This window comes from Macrobrachium rosenbergii, chromosome 47 (genome assembly GCF_040412425.1).
Source record: "Macrobrachium rosenbergii isolate ZJJX-2024 chromosome 47, ASM4041242v1, whole genome shotgun sequence".
NCBI lineage: Eukaryota > Metazoa > Arthropoda > Malacostraca > Decapoda > Palaemonidae > Macrobrachium > Macrobrachium rosenbergii.
In genome coordinates this window covers 44602054-44615259 of record NC_089787.1, presented here as the reverse complement: position 1 = coordinate 44615259, position 13206 = coordinate 44602054, and the positions used below count along the sequence as shown (strand labels likewise).

Genomic DNA, 13206 nt, shown 5'->3' with positions numbered 1-13206 from the left:
GTCACAGCGGTGACATATGATTTTGTTCATCTTTTATGCTGAATTTTATTGTGAAATGCTTTATTCTTTTATTTGTTTTGTTGAAAACGGTTATCATTGAACTATAAATTATGCTTGCACTTAAAATAATTGTGTTAAAGTGAGTACAAAGGGTGGATATGGGGGAAATTCATGAGTGTGGGACGAATTAAATGAATTCCCATTATTCCTTATGGGAATATTCGTACTGATCTATGAACATTTTATATTCAACTTAGAATTTGGAAGGAATTAAATTCATATACTGAAGAGCCGCTCTGTGTGTGTGTGTGTGTGTATATATATATATATATATATATATATATATATATATATATCCGGTATATATATATATATATATATATATATATATATATATATATATATGGCATCCGTCAATTCACGCCGGCAATTAAATCGTCCGCCAATTCATCGACGCCAATTCGCCAATTCAATTCGTCGTTGACCAATTAGTCCCCAAGTCAATGCGTTGTTGGCCAAATAGTTAAGTTCAATGATTTATTTTCGCATTCTCATTCTGACCTTCATTAGCTACTAAAATTGTCTAACGACAATTTTGGTTCAAAACTAATTTTTAGAAACTTTGCTCGAATATTGTATCTTTTTAGGAAAGGGAGGTAGCTACAATATAAATACAATAAAAAATGTGGAAATAATGTTTATTTTCAGTTGAATTTATAGTCAACGTACAAGATACTATAAAATGAAAAAAGTAGTTACAATAAAATTCTAAAAAAAAATTGGTTAAGCATTTAATTTCTAAAATTTAAGATTATGTGCGATTGCTTTCAAAAAGGTAATTTTTTGGTTGGGATCATATTTTTCCATGACATTTTTTATACGCAAGTTCATGTCTCTGTATTTTTTCTTTTGCCTTGGATCATCTCCTTGAATAAATTTCTGCAGTTTGGCACTAGCAAACCTTTCCTCACTTTTCAAAACATCTATGAGCTTCCAAATATTTGGATGACTCATATTCACTGTGTCTTTTAGTGCACTGTGGTAAGCTTCTAAACTATTTGTAGTTCTAGCAATCCCGACATGCATCTATCCCAAACATTCCAAATAGTTAATGGATATGGTGGTTCAAGACGTCGCCTCCTTTCTCCTCTTCCTCTAAGGGGTCCTATGTAATTATTCTCAAAATAGGAAACTACCGATTGTGGAATATCATCATCATCTACAAGTTCCTCGTAGCCATCGACATCATCATCTACCGGCAAGAAGGCAAGGGCAACAAAACAGCGCATTTTAAGACTAAAACTGTCATCTTGGTGATATCTGCTTTTCATTCCTTCTTGAACGATATGCTTGTACACATTTTGCCCTAAATGAAACAAGCAGTATGATAAATTTGACGCAGGAAACGATTCAAGAAATCCATTATGGGCTGCTTTCTCAAAATCCATAGTCATGCAATCTGGGCCTTCGTCCTGCAGCAATTCACTTATTTTGGCAAAACGTCTATTATATGTGTTTTGGCTTTTGTTTGATAGCAATGCGAACAATCGTGGTACACTTAAAGTATCGATCTGTACGTGCACTATATATAATTGAAAAAATATACAAGAACAGCATTTAAATGTTCCGTCTGCCGCCCAATTCTTGTACACTTTTAAATGTCTCAGCGCTTCATCACTTGCAAATATCAGAATTTTGCTTGAATCTTCGATTCCACTATCATACTGTAAAAAAATTTCATTAGTGTCTAAGCGAGAATATTCACTTGGAATGGAGAACCCAACATTTGTGTGTGGGGTTGAGGGATAATTAACATCTGCTTGCCTCCAACGTCTGATATACTTACCGAGTTGTTCCACCCGAGGAATTTGTGATAAAGCACATTCGTTTAACTTTTCAACTTCACCAGCAATTATTGAGCGAGGTGCGTCACGAGATGAAATTGATTTTTCTTTAATATTTGAGACTGCAGTCCTCGCATTTACCTCTCATGGCAGTTGAAGCGTGATTGTGGATACCAACCTTCTTAATCTCTGTATAGTTTTCATCAGTATGAAGTCTCGCCTTGCATGCATGATTTTCACACCTCCAGTAGATCTTCAGTCTATCAGCACTTTCCTTATTCTTAGTATATATATAATTCTCTTGATCCACCACTTTGTTTTTTCCTTTCTCAGACGTTAAAATCTTGCAGGTAGCCATGTTGTTGGATGGGTGTATTCTTTAGAAATAACTCGATCTAAGTAAAAAACCTTTTGTTTTCAACTGTCCAAAACAGGAAAATAATAAGAAAAAAACAAACAACCTAGTGTCTTCATTGGAGACAAAATGCCCAACGACGAGTTAACTTGGGGACAAATTGTTCAACGACGAATTGAATTGGCGACGAATTGGCTGATGACGAATTGGCGGGGACGAATTGACCGTGCGCACGAATTAGCCGGGGACGAATTGACCTAGCGCCATATATATATATATATATATTTATATATATATATACCTGTATCACAGTTGACCCTCATTAAGGACTAATGGGGGGTAGGGTGTCCGTCTTAGCTGATAGTCTGGTTTAACCGGCGATATCTATATGTATACCTATAAATATACAGTATTTCATTATTTTTATAAAGAGTATGAATAATGAACCAATGTAGAAACGTTTGAATTAAAGCTCATGGTAAAAAATGAAAAATGAAGAATAAAACAGGATAAAAATTATAGAATTAAGTCGCACACGTAGATGCCTAGGCCAAGACGTGAACACATAATTGTTAAGTAAACAGAAGTGGAGTCTCTAAAATGAAGCAAGATAATGAAAGTTAGATTACAGGTACACAATCCTTTACCCGAAATCCTCGGGGCCAGATGGTTTCAGTTTTTGGAATTTTTTGGATTTTGGAACTGCGGGGTCAGGAGCATAATCAACCATCACTATTGCAGCAAAAACATTTTATTATTATTTATATTAATATATTAAATGAATGTGAGATAATTAAGATCATTAGTACTAAAATGGTCGGACAATTAAGACCATACGTTCACTAATACATTTGTTTTCAACAAAAACATTCCGTAAAATGCAAAAATATACATGATCAAAATAATGTCGTCATCAGTTTGCAGTGTGAATCTGAGGACGGTCCAGGAATAGGATTCATAAGTGATGATGCATCACCATGACAGGCTGCTGTGGGATTTTTCATATTACTAAAGTTAAAATTATTGTTGAATTCTTGTTTTCAAGAAGAAATAATTATATAAAGCAAATTATTGAGTAATTTTTGCCATCAGCAGTCAAATAATCACGATCCTGGCAAAGTTCAAACTTAGTGCCATCATGACGTATGTCTATAAATAGGACAGAAGTAAAGGGCTGCCACTGGCTAACAGATCTCCATGGCAACCAGCCAGCCAATCAGGGTTTAGCTGTACTCTGTCTGAGAAATAACATTATGCCTAGAGAGTATGATGATGACATAAGTGCGTGTTTTGAATAAAATACATAGTTTTTAATAGTGTATGTATTTTACTGATTACTTCAAGAATAGAATGAATTCCTTCTTATTACTTTGAGTGCAAAATTGTTGGTTAAGAGATTCTTCAGCAACAATATATATATATATATATATATATATATATATATATATATATATATATATATATATATATATATATATATATATATATATATATATATATATATATTTGCTTCAGAAGATATTTACCAACACTGCGTTGACATACCTTTAAAACAAAGTTCTTCTCTTTAATCTCTCAAGGACAGAATCACGCTGCATAAAGGGAACTGGCAATAATTTTCTATCTCTCTCTCTCTATCTCATGTCATTTGCCATGGAAACAGATAGAATTACGCTGCATAGAGGGAACTGGCAATTCTCTCTCTCTCTCTCTCTCTCCCTCATGTCATTTGCCATGTAAACACAAGTATTGTTTAGTAACTCAGCTTTTGTCTTCGTAAGGTTCACCTTTGTCGTGTCTTTTCTTTCCTAAAAAATATTCAAAGCATCTTACTGTAGCTTCCAGTCAGGCAGCAGGTAGGTAAAACTGTCGATGCTCAGTGGTTGGCTACGATACTTCCTACCGTTCCAGAAAATAGCATTTCTTAATGACGTTACATACTGTGCGCAAGTTAAATTGGTTACAAGTTAAAAGCATTTCAGATTAGTACAGTTTACATAAAATAAAAATATAAATGAAAAGTTTTTTATTTACTTTTGGAAAATGAAAAGGAAAACGGTACACGACAAGCGGAGGAACAGTATTTTAAATCAGCTGACCTTCTTCAGTGTCTGTCTTATCTGATATCCGGATTAATGGGGTCCAGTTTACCGAAGGTCGACTGTGTATATAGTCATACCCCGAATAACGTGAGGTTAGGTTCCAGAACACCTCGCGTAAGACAAACTTTTGCGTAAGTTTGGCACGGTCTCTAAAAATGCTAATAAATGCTTATTTCTAGAGTTTAAACATGAAATGTGACCCTAATCATGCTCCCAAAATATTGTTAATTTTTAAATGAAATTAAAGTTACTGTAATTTCATTTAAAAGTTAGTTAATATTTAAAAGTTAGCTTAATACATTACCCTTAAAAAAAATAAATGGTTGATAAAAATAGAGAGTTGGAAGAGAATTTCTCTCCCTCCCCCTCCGACCGATCTATCTTTAGAAGTCTTCTTAAGGAGGTCGGCCGGCTACAATATATGGAGGTATAGGACGAAAACTGCAAATTCCTGAAAAAAATATATGCGCTTTGTATGGCAATGGAGAATGTGCCTACGAAATATTTTGCCAAAATTCCTTTTAGTTTCGTAGTTACAGGGTATTTAGTAAAAGTAACTCCGTGAGCCAAAAACATCGATCCCTACAAGAAAATGTAGTATGTCTTCTGTTATCGTACATTTTTATAATTATTACATTTTATATCAAACAAATTGTGAGCAATGGCATCTCTCACAACTCCACGCATCATAACAGAGTCACAGCAGCTACCTTCCTCAGTGTGATCAGAAGAGTCATAAGGGGTGTACGTCATTTTTTCACCTATGTCATTCGATTACTTTTACGTCTGTTTTTCTTTCTTTTGGCAAAAATTCATCATGCCAAAGAGGAAAAGACAAGCAAAACATCTTTTATCCCTACAAGAGAAGAAGATTAGCTCCAAGAAGAGTTCAAGAACCGATAATATTAGTGGAATTAGCGAAAGAGAGAGTGGAGTACTATTGCGGAGGGAGGGTCAGCTCGCTTGCCTCGGTGCCAGGCTACGCCTGACCTTGAACTCACTCCCTTCTACATCCACTGCTGGTGCTTTCACGTACTAGACTCATATTGGTATACGCACGTCATTGCTGGAAAACGAAGGAAGTAGCAACAATAGCGAAGATATTGATGAGGAAGATAATGAACTCGTTCTCATAAGTAGAAAAAGATTGTGAGAGATTTGTGCTAAAAGATTGCCTGGGTGCACATGTACAAAAAATTATATAGTGCAATATGAAAACGATGGTTTTGAAACAACAATTAAAATAAAACCTTGCCACAGTGAGTGAGTAGCTTGGGCAGCTATGACACCCTCTCATAAGAGAATAATACCCTGCAGCAGGAAAAGGCAGGGGGTGGACCAGGAGCCTAAAGAAGCAAGATTTTTAGCAAATGGATCTTCATTTATGATTAAATTATGATAAATAACATAATTTTGGTTTATTAATACCCAAAAATGATTATAACATTCAGAATTGTCATGATTTATTAACATTGTCTTTGTAGAAATACAAAGAAAAACTTTGAACGCCCATATCTCAAAAACTATACTTTTGACCTTCAAAATCTATCTCCTCCTCAGTTTTAAAGCTATAGCATTGAAATTTGGTACATAGCTTCGTAAGACGTTCTAGAACAATAAATTGAAGCCCTTTTTAAAATTTTTTATCATAATTTTTTTATGTGATTGTTTGCATGATTTTTCAAGTTTTTTTTTTTTACCCAAACTAAAAATTCATATCTAGCAAAAAATTACTTTTATAAAAAAACTCTTCATTTTATTGGAGGTCTACATCAGATCTATATATGGCAGTAATCTCAGGTCTTAATATTAAGTATCCAGGGAGGAGATAGATTTTGAAAATGGTTATTTTCAGGATAAATCACGCTGGCGCCACAAAACCAAAGGTCAGAGGCAAAAATCATATGCGGTTTGGAGATGTCCTAAGCCCCCCTATTAAGTGGTATGAATGTTAAAGTCCTGCCCTTAAAAAATGGTAATAGCCAGCTGACCCCCTTAACCTTGTTTCTTTATTCTATGTCTTTTTCTCTTTGTTCTGGAATGCTTTTTCATGAACAAACAGTGTTTTTTACTTGGACTAATAAAACACTTAATTATTATGTCTCTATGTTTTAGAATGTATATGCCACACTAGCTCATTTACAGTTCGTAGAGGTAGACGGTACAGGTAAAATTAGATCAATTTCAACTATCTACTGTACAGATAAAGACGTAAAGAGAAACAATAAGTTGTAAAAATGTGTGAGCGCTAACTACAAACGAGAGAGAGAGAGAGAGAGAGAGAGAGAGAGAGAGAGAGAGAGAGAGAGAGAGAGAGAGAGATTGTCCTTACTTAAGGGAGTGAAATTATTTATCAATTATTATGGAGAGAGAGAGAGAGAGAGAGAGAGAGAGAGAGAGAGAGAGAGAGATATTCTCCTTACTTAAAATATCAAGTTAAATTATTTATGAATTATTACGGAGACAGAGAGAATAACGTGAGAGAGAGAGAGAGGAGTTATTCTTTTGTTACATATCAAAAGATGGAAATTCATGATTTATGAAGAAAAGGAAAAGAAAGAAGGAAAGAGAGAGAGAAGAAGAGAGAGAGAGAGAGAGAGAGAGAGAGAGAGAGAGAGAGAGAGAGAGAGAGAGAGAGAGAGAGAGAGAGAGAGAGAGAGAGAGAGAGAGAGAGAGAGAGAGAGAGAGAGAGAGAGAGAGAGAGAGAGAGAGAGAGAGAGATTCTCCTTCCTTAAAATATCAAGTTAAATTATTTCTGAATTACTACAGAGACATGAGAGAGAGAGAGAAAGAGGAGTTATTCTTTTGTTACATATCAAAAGATGGTAATTCATGATTTATGCAGGAAAGAAGAAAAAGAAAGAAGAAAGGAGAGAGAGAGAGAGAGAGAGAGAGAGAGAGAGAGAGAGAGAGAGAGAGAGAGAGAGAGAGAGAGAGAGAGAGAGAGAGAGAGATATTTAAGTACAAGGACAACACTCTCTCTCTCTCAAAAGATGGTAATTCATGTAGTTAAAGAAGAAAAGAAAGAAGAAAGGAGAGAGAGAGAGAGAGAGAGAGAGACACATTTTTACAATTTATTATTTCTCTGTACATCTTTACCTATATGGTAGATATTCAAATTAATATAATTTTACCTGTACCATCTACGAACTGTAAATACACTAGTGTGGCAAATACGTTCTAAAACACAGACATAATAACTAAGAGTTGTATTAGTCCAAATAAAAACAGTTTGTTCATGAAAATCATTTCAGAACAAAGAGAAAGATGCAGAATAAAGAAGTTATTAAAATGAGGTTGAGAAGATTCTAAACATAAATCGGTCAGAAGGGAGAGGGAGAGAAATTCTCTTCCAACTCTCTTTTTTTGTCAACCATTTATTTCTTTCTTTAAGGGTAATGTATTAAGCTAACTTTTAAATGAAATTACAGTAACTTTAATTTCATTTAAAAGTCAGCTTAATAATTTGGGAGCATGGTTAGGGTCATGTTTAGTATTTAAACTTTAGAAATAAGCATTTATTAGCATTTTTAGGGACCGTGCCAAACTTATATGAAATTCGCCTTCCGCGAGAGGTTCTGGAACCTAACTTCGCGCAAGTTCGGAGTATGACTGTACTGTATTACGGTCGGAAGCAAGGGAGCCAGGCATGGGAGTAGGTAGATGAATAGTAGGAGAGCCAGTATTAGGAGAAAAAGCAGGAATAGCAGTAGAAGATCAGGACTAGCTACTAAACTAGGTTTAGGAGTAGATTCTAGGCTAAGTGACCGTCTCTCGGCTCTAGAAGCCACTTTCCTCTTCCTATCCCTCTCTAATTTATCTAGTGCGAATTAAGCACTTTCCACTGCTTATCATCCCAAGAAGAACATTCATCACACGTTTTCTCCTTACTACTGTTTGACCTATACATTTACTGCATATTGAATGTGGATCATAAGATTTTCTTAACTTAGTTTTACGTCCTTCCCTGCAATAGCAAAACTAGAAGTGCTGGAATCAGACATAATTCTGAAAAAAACTATGCTAACTATCCAAAAAAGCTAACACACTGACAAAAACTTGTTTACTACCAAAACAAAGCAATTGTGCATCACCAAAATACATCTGAAAACCGTGAACAAAGCTGCTGCAATGCGCTGGATGTGTACGAGGAGCTGGCAGAAACAAAATTGAGCTGACCTGCCGGCTGTTTTCCCCGGGTACTCCAACAGGGGGCGGAGCCTGTCACCTACACAAAAAACAATAGATGGGCTACCATGAATTTTTAAAAGGCTGCCACACAAGTAGAAACATTAGCTATGTAAATTACTTGGTAAGTTACTTATATGAAATTATGAAAATAAGTACTCTAATTCCAACATTGGCAAGAATGCTGTGAAATATTTTACAGCTGCAATATCAAGGCAGGTGTAGCTTCAAATTTATCAGCACTCCACAAGCTTAGAACCAGTGTTGAGATGCTCTCTACCACAACCTAAACTAAAACAAAATTCAGCCATGATCACTTAGGCATTACCATTCAAGCTTGCAGACTCTCCAACCCACTGAATAGTCTCCCTCACTGCATGTCAACAGTTGCTAGTTCACCAGCAAACATATTTAAGAATAAACAGATTTTGTGATATCTTGCACAATGAGCCAAGAGGAAATGCCACTAGTCACTTCAATGACCCAATAAAGGGGGCAATCCTAACTCATTCTGGCACCTTATATCTAGTTGTGAGGTCAGAACTGACAAATTTTTTCAGTATCTGATACAAATAATCTCTGAATCCACATATGTGCTCAAAGCCTATACTTACCACAAAACCAAAACCATTTTTTATGACGATATCTCTAAGTTTTCCATATGATCTGAAGAACCTGTCAAGATCTCTTTCCCCAACTCTGTAGCTGAGACCACCAACATAAACTCTGGTACCAACCATTTCTTCCTAGTAAAATGAACCTGGAATTAAAGACCATGGATTAAAAATCAAAGCAGGTGCTGACTTATAAAAATCTCACATATGACCAAAGTACCCTCTGAAAAGCTAAATACAACTGTACCTAGTAAGAAAAATGCACAAACAATAACTGAGAAAACAGTTGCAGGTATAATGAAATCTTAAAGGAACTGGAAATAAAGACAAATCTTAATTCTTAAAAGCAATTCAACTCTTCCCAATCTGCAACAACTTGGTAAGGAAATTTAACAAGCATTCAGGGCTCAAAGTTCACTACACTTAGACTGCAAACAATTACTGCTATTACTGTATAGCAAATACTATACAGCAAATAACCTCAAGCTTAAGAAGGTTTTGTTGTTTGATTAGTATGATAAAACTAGAAACACTTCCTAAGTTGGTAGACATGTGTTTGGTCCAAAGGCAGACTTACAAACTGTTATAAAAGGATGAGGTATAAACAATCCAGACTAATCACCTAGCCTAATCATTAGAATGAAAATAAAAACTGTAGTACTTGGTACAGTGGGCTACATACAACAGTTATCAACACTAAAAATCGCATGTGGTAACTACTGGATGAAATCAGAATGACCTTTCCTGCCCCCTTTCATGAAAAAAATCCAAAACTAAACCACTATTTATCACATGTCAAAATGAAATTTCATACCATTTTTGCAGTACACAGTAATGGTAGAATAAATAACTTTGGATCCTACACCCAATAGATACTTAAAGAATGGCCTGTTGTAGACAATGAGCATTTAAGCCATTTGCAGCCAACCTCAAACTTTTACTGATTTTATGTGTAATTTCACTTCATCTTAGCAGACTTACTATATAAGGAATCAGGTACTAAACTACTCATTCTTATAGCACTGTTGTATTTATGGTACAATAATTACACTTTCAATACCATCATATTCTTATCGAAAGAGTACAATTTTTGAACAGCCTACCAGAAGCCATCAAAGCTGTAATATTTTCACTTAACTTCCTTAAAAGTTGTTCTCAATGTGCATGAACCCAAATATGATCAAAAAGGGTTGGCTCATGAGTAAATGATTCTTCCTAAAACATGTACTGTACTGTACTATCCTCATCATTTGTAATAAGCACCAGACCAGCTTTCAAATAAATTATATCTGTAGCCTACTAACAAATACATACTGTTTATTCTGGATAATTATTATCATATTCAGTACCTCCATCAAAAGCTGGCCTGGTTGTTAGTTTAGTGTGGTAGCAAGGTCATTAGCTACTGGAGAGTGAGGGCATGGGGCACTTGTCTGATCATATGACTATCAGCGTTACCTTTCCTTTGTAATGTGCATATGCAGGGTTGGTTAGGGGCAAGATTATGATGAATACTTCAAGTTCATACATATTTAAGAAAAAAGTAAATACAGTAATCTTTAAGACCTGCTTTGTTCTCACATAAATACAAACCACTGCCTTTTAGATAGGAGTACAGTAATCCTTCATTTATCCGGATCGCCATTATCCAGAACTTGGCATTATCCGACACACCTGGACCAGGGACCAAGGCCCCAAAGATATATACAGGCAGTCCACAGTTTCTGACGGGTCCGACTTATGATGTTCTGAGGTTACGACGCTTTTCAAATATATTCATCAGAAATTATTTCCTGGTTTACAAAGCAAGTTCCAGGGTTAAGACGCCTTGTATGCCAATCCGACGGAAGGCATATAGCTCCAAAACGGCAGAATAATCAAAATTTGGATTTTTTTATATGAAAACTGAATAAAAATGCAGTTTACATCATTTTCAATACACCTAAAGCATTAAAAGTAAGGTTTTCTTAGAATTTTTTACTATTTTCGATGTTTTTTTCGGTTTATGACGATTTTTGGTTGATGACATGGAGTAAAAACGGAACCCCCGTCGTAAACCGGGGACTGCCTATGCATAAATTTCAAATAATTTGAAAAAACAGCTCTCTGATGGTTGGCGATGCAGTGCAGCCTACGGTAAACCTTGATAACACTGCCTAAACTCCTAAGTGTGTAAGTGTTTGCGGGAGGCCTAGAGAAGTTTCAAGGGGGGATGGCTACACACCATGGGAGAGGAGGGGCAGTAAGGCTGTGTAGAGGAACTCACTTAGAAAAGGTGTTGTTTTGAGAGGTGGGTGGAACTGGGGAATATGTTTCCCATGCTGGGAGGGGGTGGAGATGCAGTGTTGGATGGATGAAGAGGGTTATACTTGCCACAAGCTGTTGGCAGTGATGGCCTGCCCACTTCATTAGTTTGAGTCCTTATCCGTATTTTCATAGAAAATATTTTGATATGATATAATCCTCTTTCCATTTCCTATGTGAAATGTTAATTACTGGAGAACTAGAGTTAGAAATTCTTTCACAGAATTAAAATGTCATTCAGAGTAGGTAAAAAGAATTTATATATGTTACAGGAAATTGAAGCCGAAGAAACAAAATTATTGTCGAAAATGTAAACAATTCGTTATTTCAGGGCATTGTGTTATATATGAATTGAATAAAAACATAATACAAGCCAAGTTTCATAATAACTTATATACTGCAGATTGCATACCTATAAATATGCTATATGACTATAAGAATCATAAGACACCATAAAATATCCATGATGGCAGTGGGGAGGTGAAATGTCCAGATAAACAGCCACTCAGTGATCAACTGATTCTGACAGCTTGCACATCGTAGACAACTTGACTGAGTAAGTCAGTGTTGTCATCTTTATATTTTGCTACAGATAACTATAAGTTTCAGTGTGTTATAACCCAGTCTAACAATCTTTTTAGATCGGAAACTTGCTGCAATTATATGTAAACATATTTAGGTAAAATAAATATATATCTTGATACCTCAAACATTTAATTGACTCAACAAAAGAAAACAAATTGATTCATCATTGGATACATCAAACAATACCTCAAAACAACAAATTCATTCATCATTGGTACTATAAACATTTCATTCAAGTACAGCAATTACTTCAATCATCGCTTTCTGACTCCTCACTGTCACTGGTGATGTTTATAATAAATTTTTCAGTTAGATGGTCACATGCTATATCACTTCTATAAATATCCTCCACTTCTCTTGTGTGACGCATACATGACTTCCAGTCCTCTGCTGTTACTCTGTCTATTGCACGTTTAGTTATATGTTCAACATTTGTAAGTCTGATTTTGATGTGAATTACATTTCTTAACCTCATTTTTATTTGTGCCCAAATCAATTCTATGGGGTTGAATTCGCAATACTGTAATAAGGAGGAAGTCTAAGTATCTTATGGCCAGCATCTTGAGCGATTTTGTCAATTTCATACTCCTGTAGGTACTTGTGCTGCTTTACCACATCAAGAAGTTTGCATTTGGTAAAAGAAGGGTCATGAGCTATATTGTGTTTGGTTAACCCTCTAACGCCGAGCCTCTATTTACAAAAACGTCCCCTGTATGCCGGCGGCGTTCAGGAGTTAGCGCCGAAGCGGAAAAAAAGTTTTTTTCAAAAAATCACAGCACGCTTAGTTTTTAAGATTAAGAGTTCATTTTTGGCTCTTTTTTTTGTTATTGCCTGAAGTTTAGTATGCAACTATCAGAAATGAAAAAAATATCATTATCATATATAAATATTGAAATATTTGACAGCACCAAAAAAAATTTTCATATATAATTTTATACAAATCTCGCTGTGAGCAAAACGGTTAAAGCTAACGGGTTATTTTTTTTTCTTTGTATTGTACACTAAATTGCGATGATTTTGGTATATAACAAATTGTAAAACGATCAAAGCAACACAGAGAAAATATTATCACAAAATGATGTATGAATTCGTAACGTGCAGATGTAAAAAAATTTTTTCAAAAATTCACCATAAATCGAAATATTGTGCTAGAGACTTCCCGTTTGTTGAAAAATGAAGCTATTTGATTGAATATTACTAGAGTGTAAGAGTTT

General features: G+C 35.2%; 1 protein-coding gene across 9 annotated transcripts in view; it reads right to left on the bottom strand.

The window, feature by feature from the left end:
- The window catches only part of LOC136830818 (serine-arginine protein 55-like), an 88035-nt gene that overhangs the window by 64467 nt on the left and 10362 nt on the right, over positions 1–13206 (bottom strand). For 8 of the 9 annotated variants that reach the window (XM_067090759.1, XM_067090766.1, XM_067090762.1 and 5 more), the window contains exon 2: positions 9104–9249. In XM_067090759.1, the coding sequence (XP_066946860.1) occupies positions 9104–9229 (126 nt within the window). In that variant the 5' untranslated portion in view covers positions 9230–9249. Of the gene's footprint in view, positions 1–9103; positions 9250–13206 lie in introns of those variants that run through there. The other variant, XM_067090767.1, reaches the window with a different exon arrangement.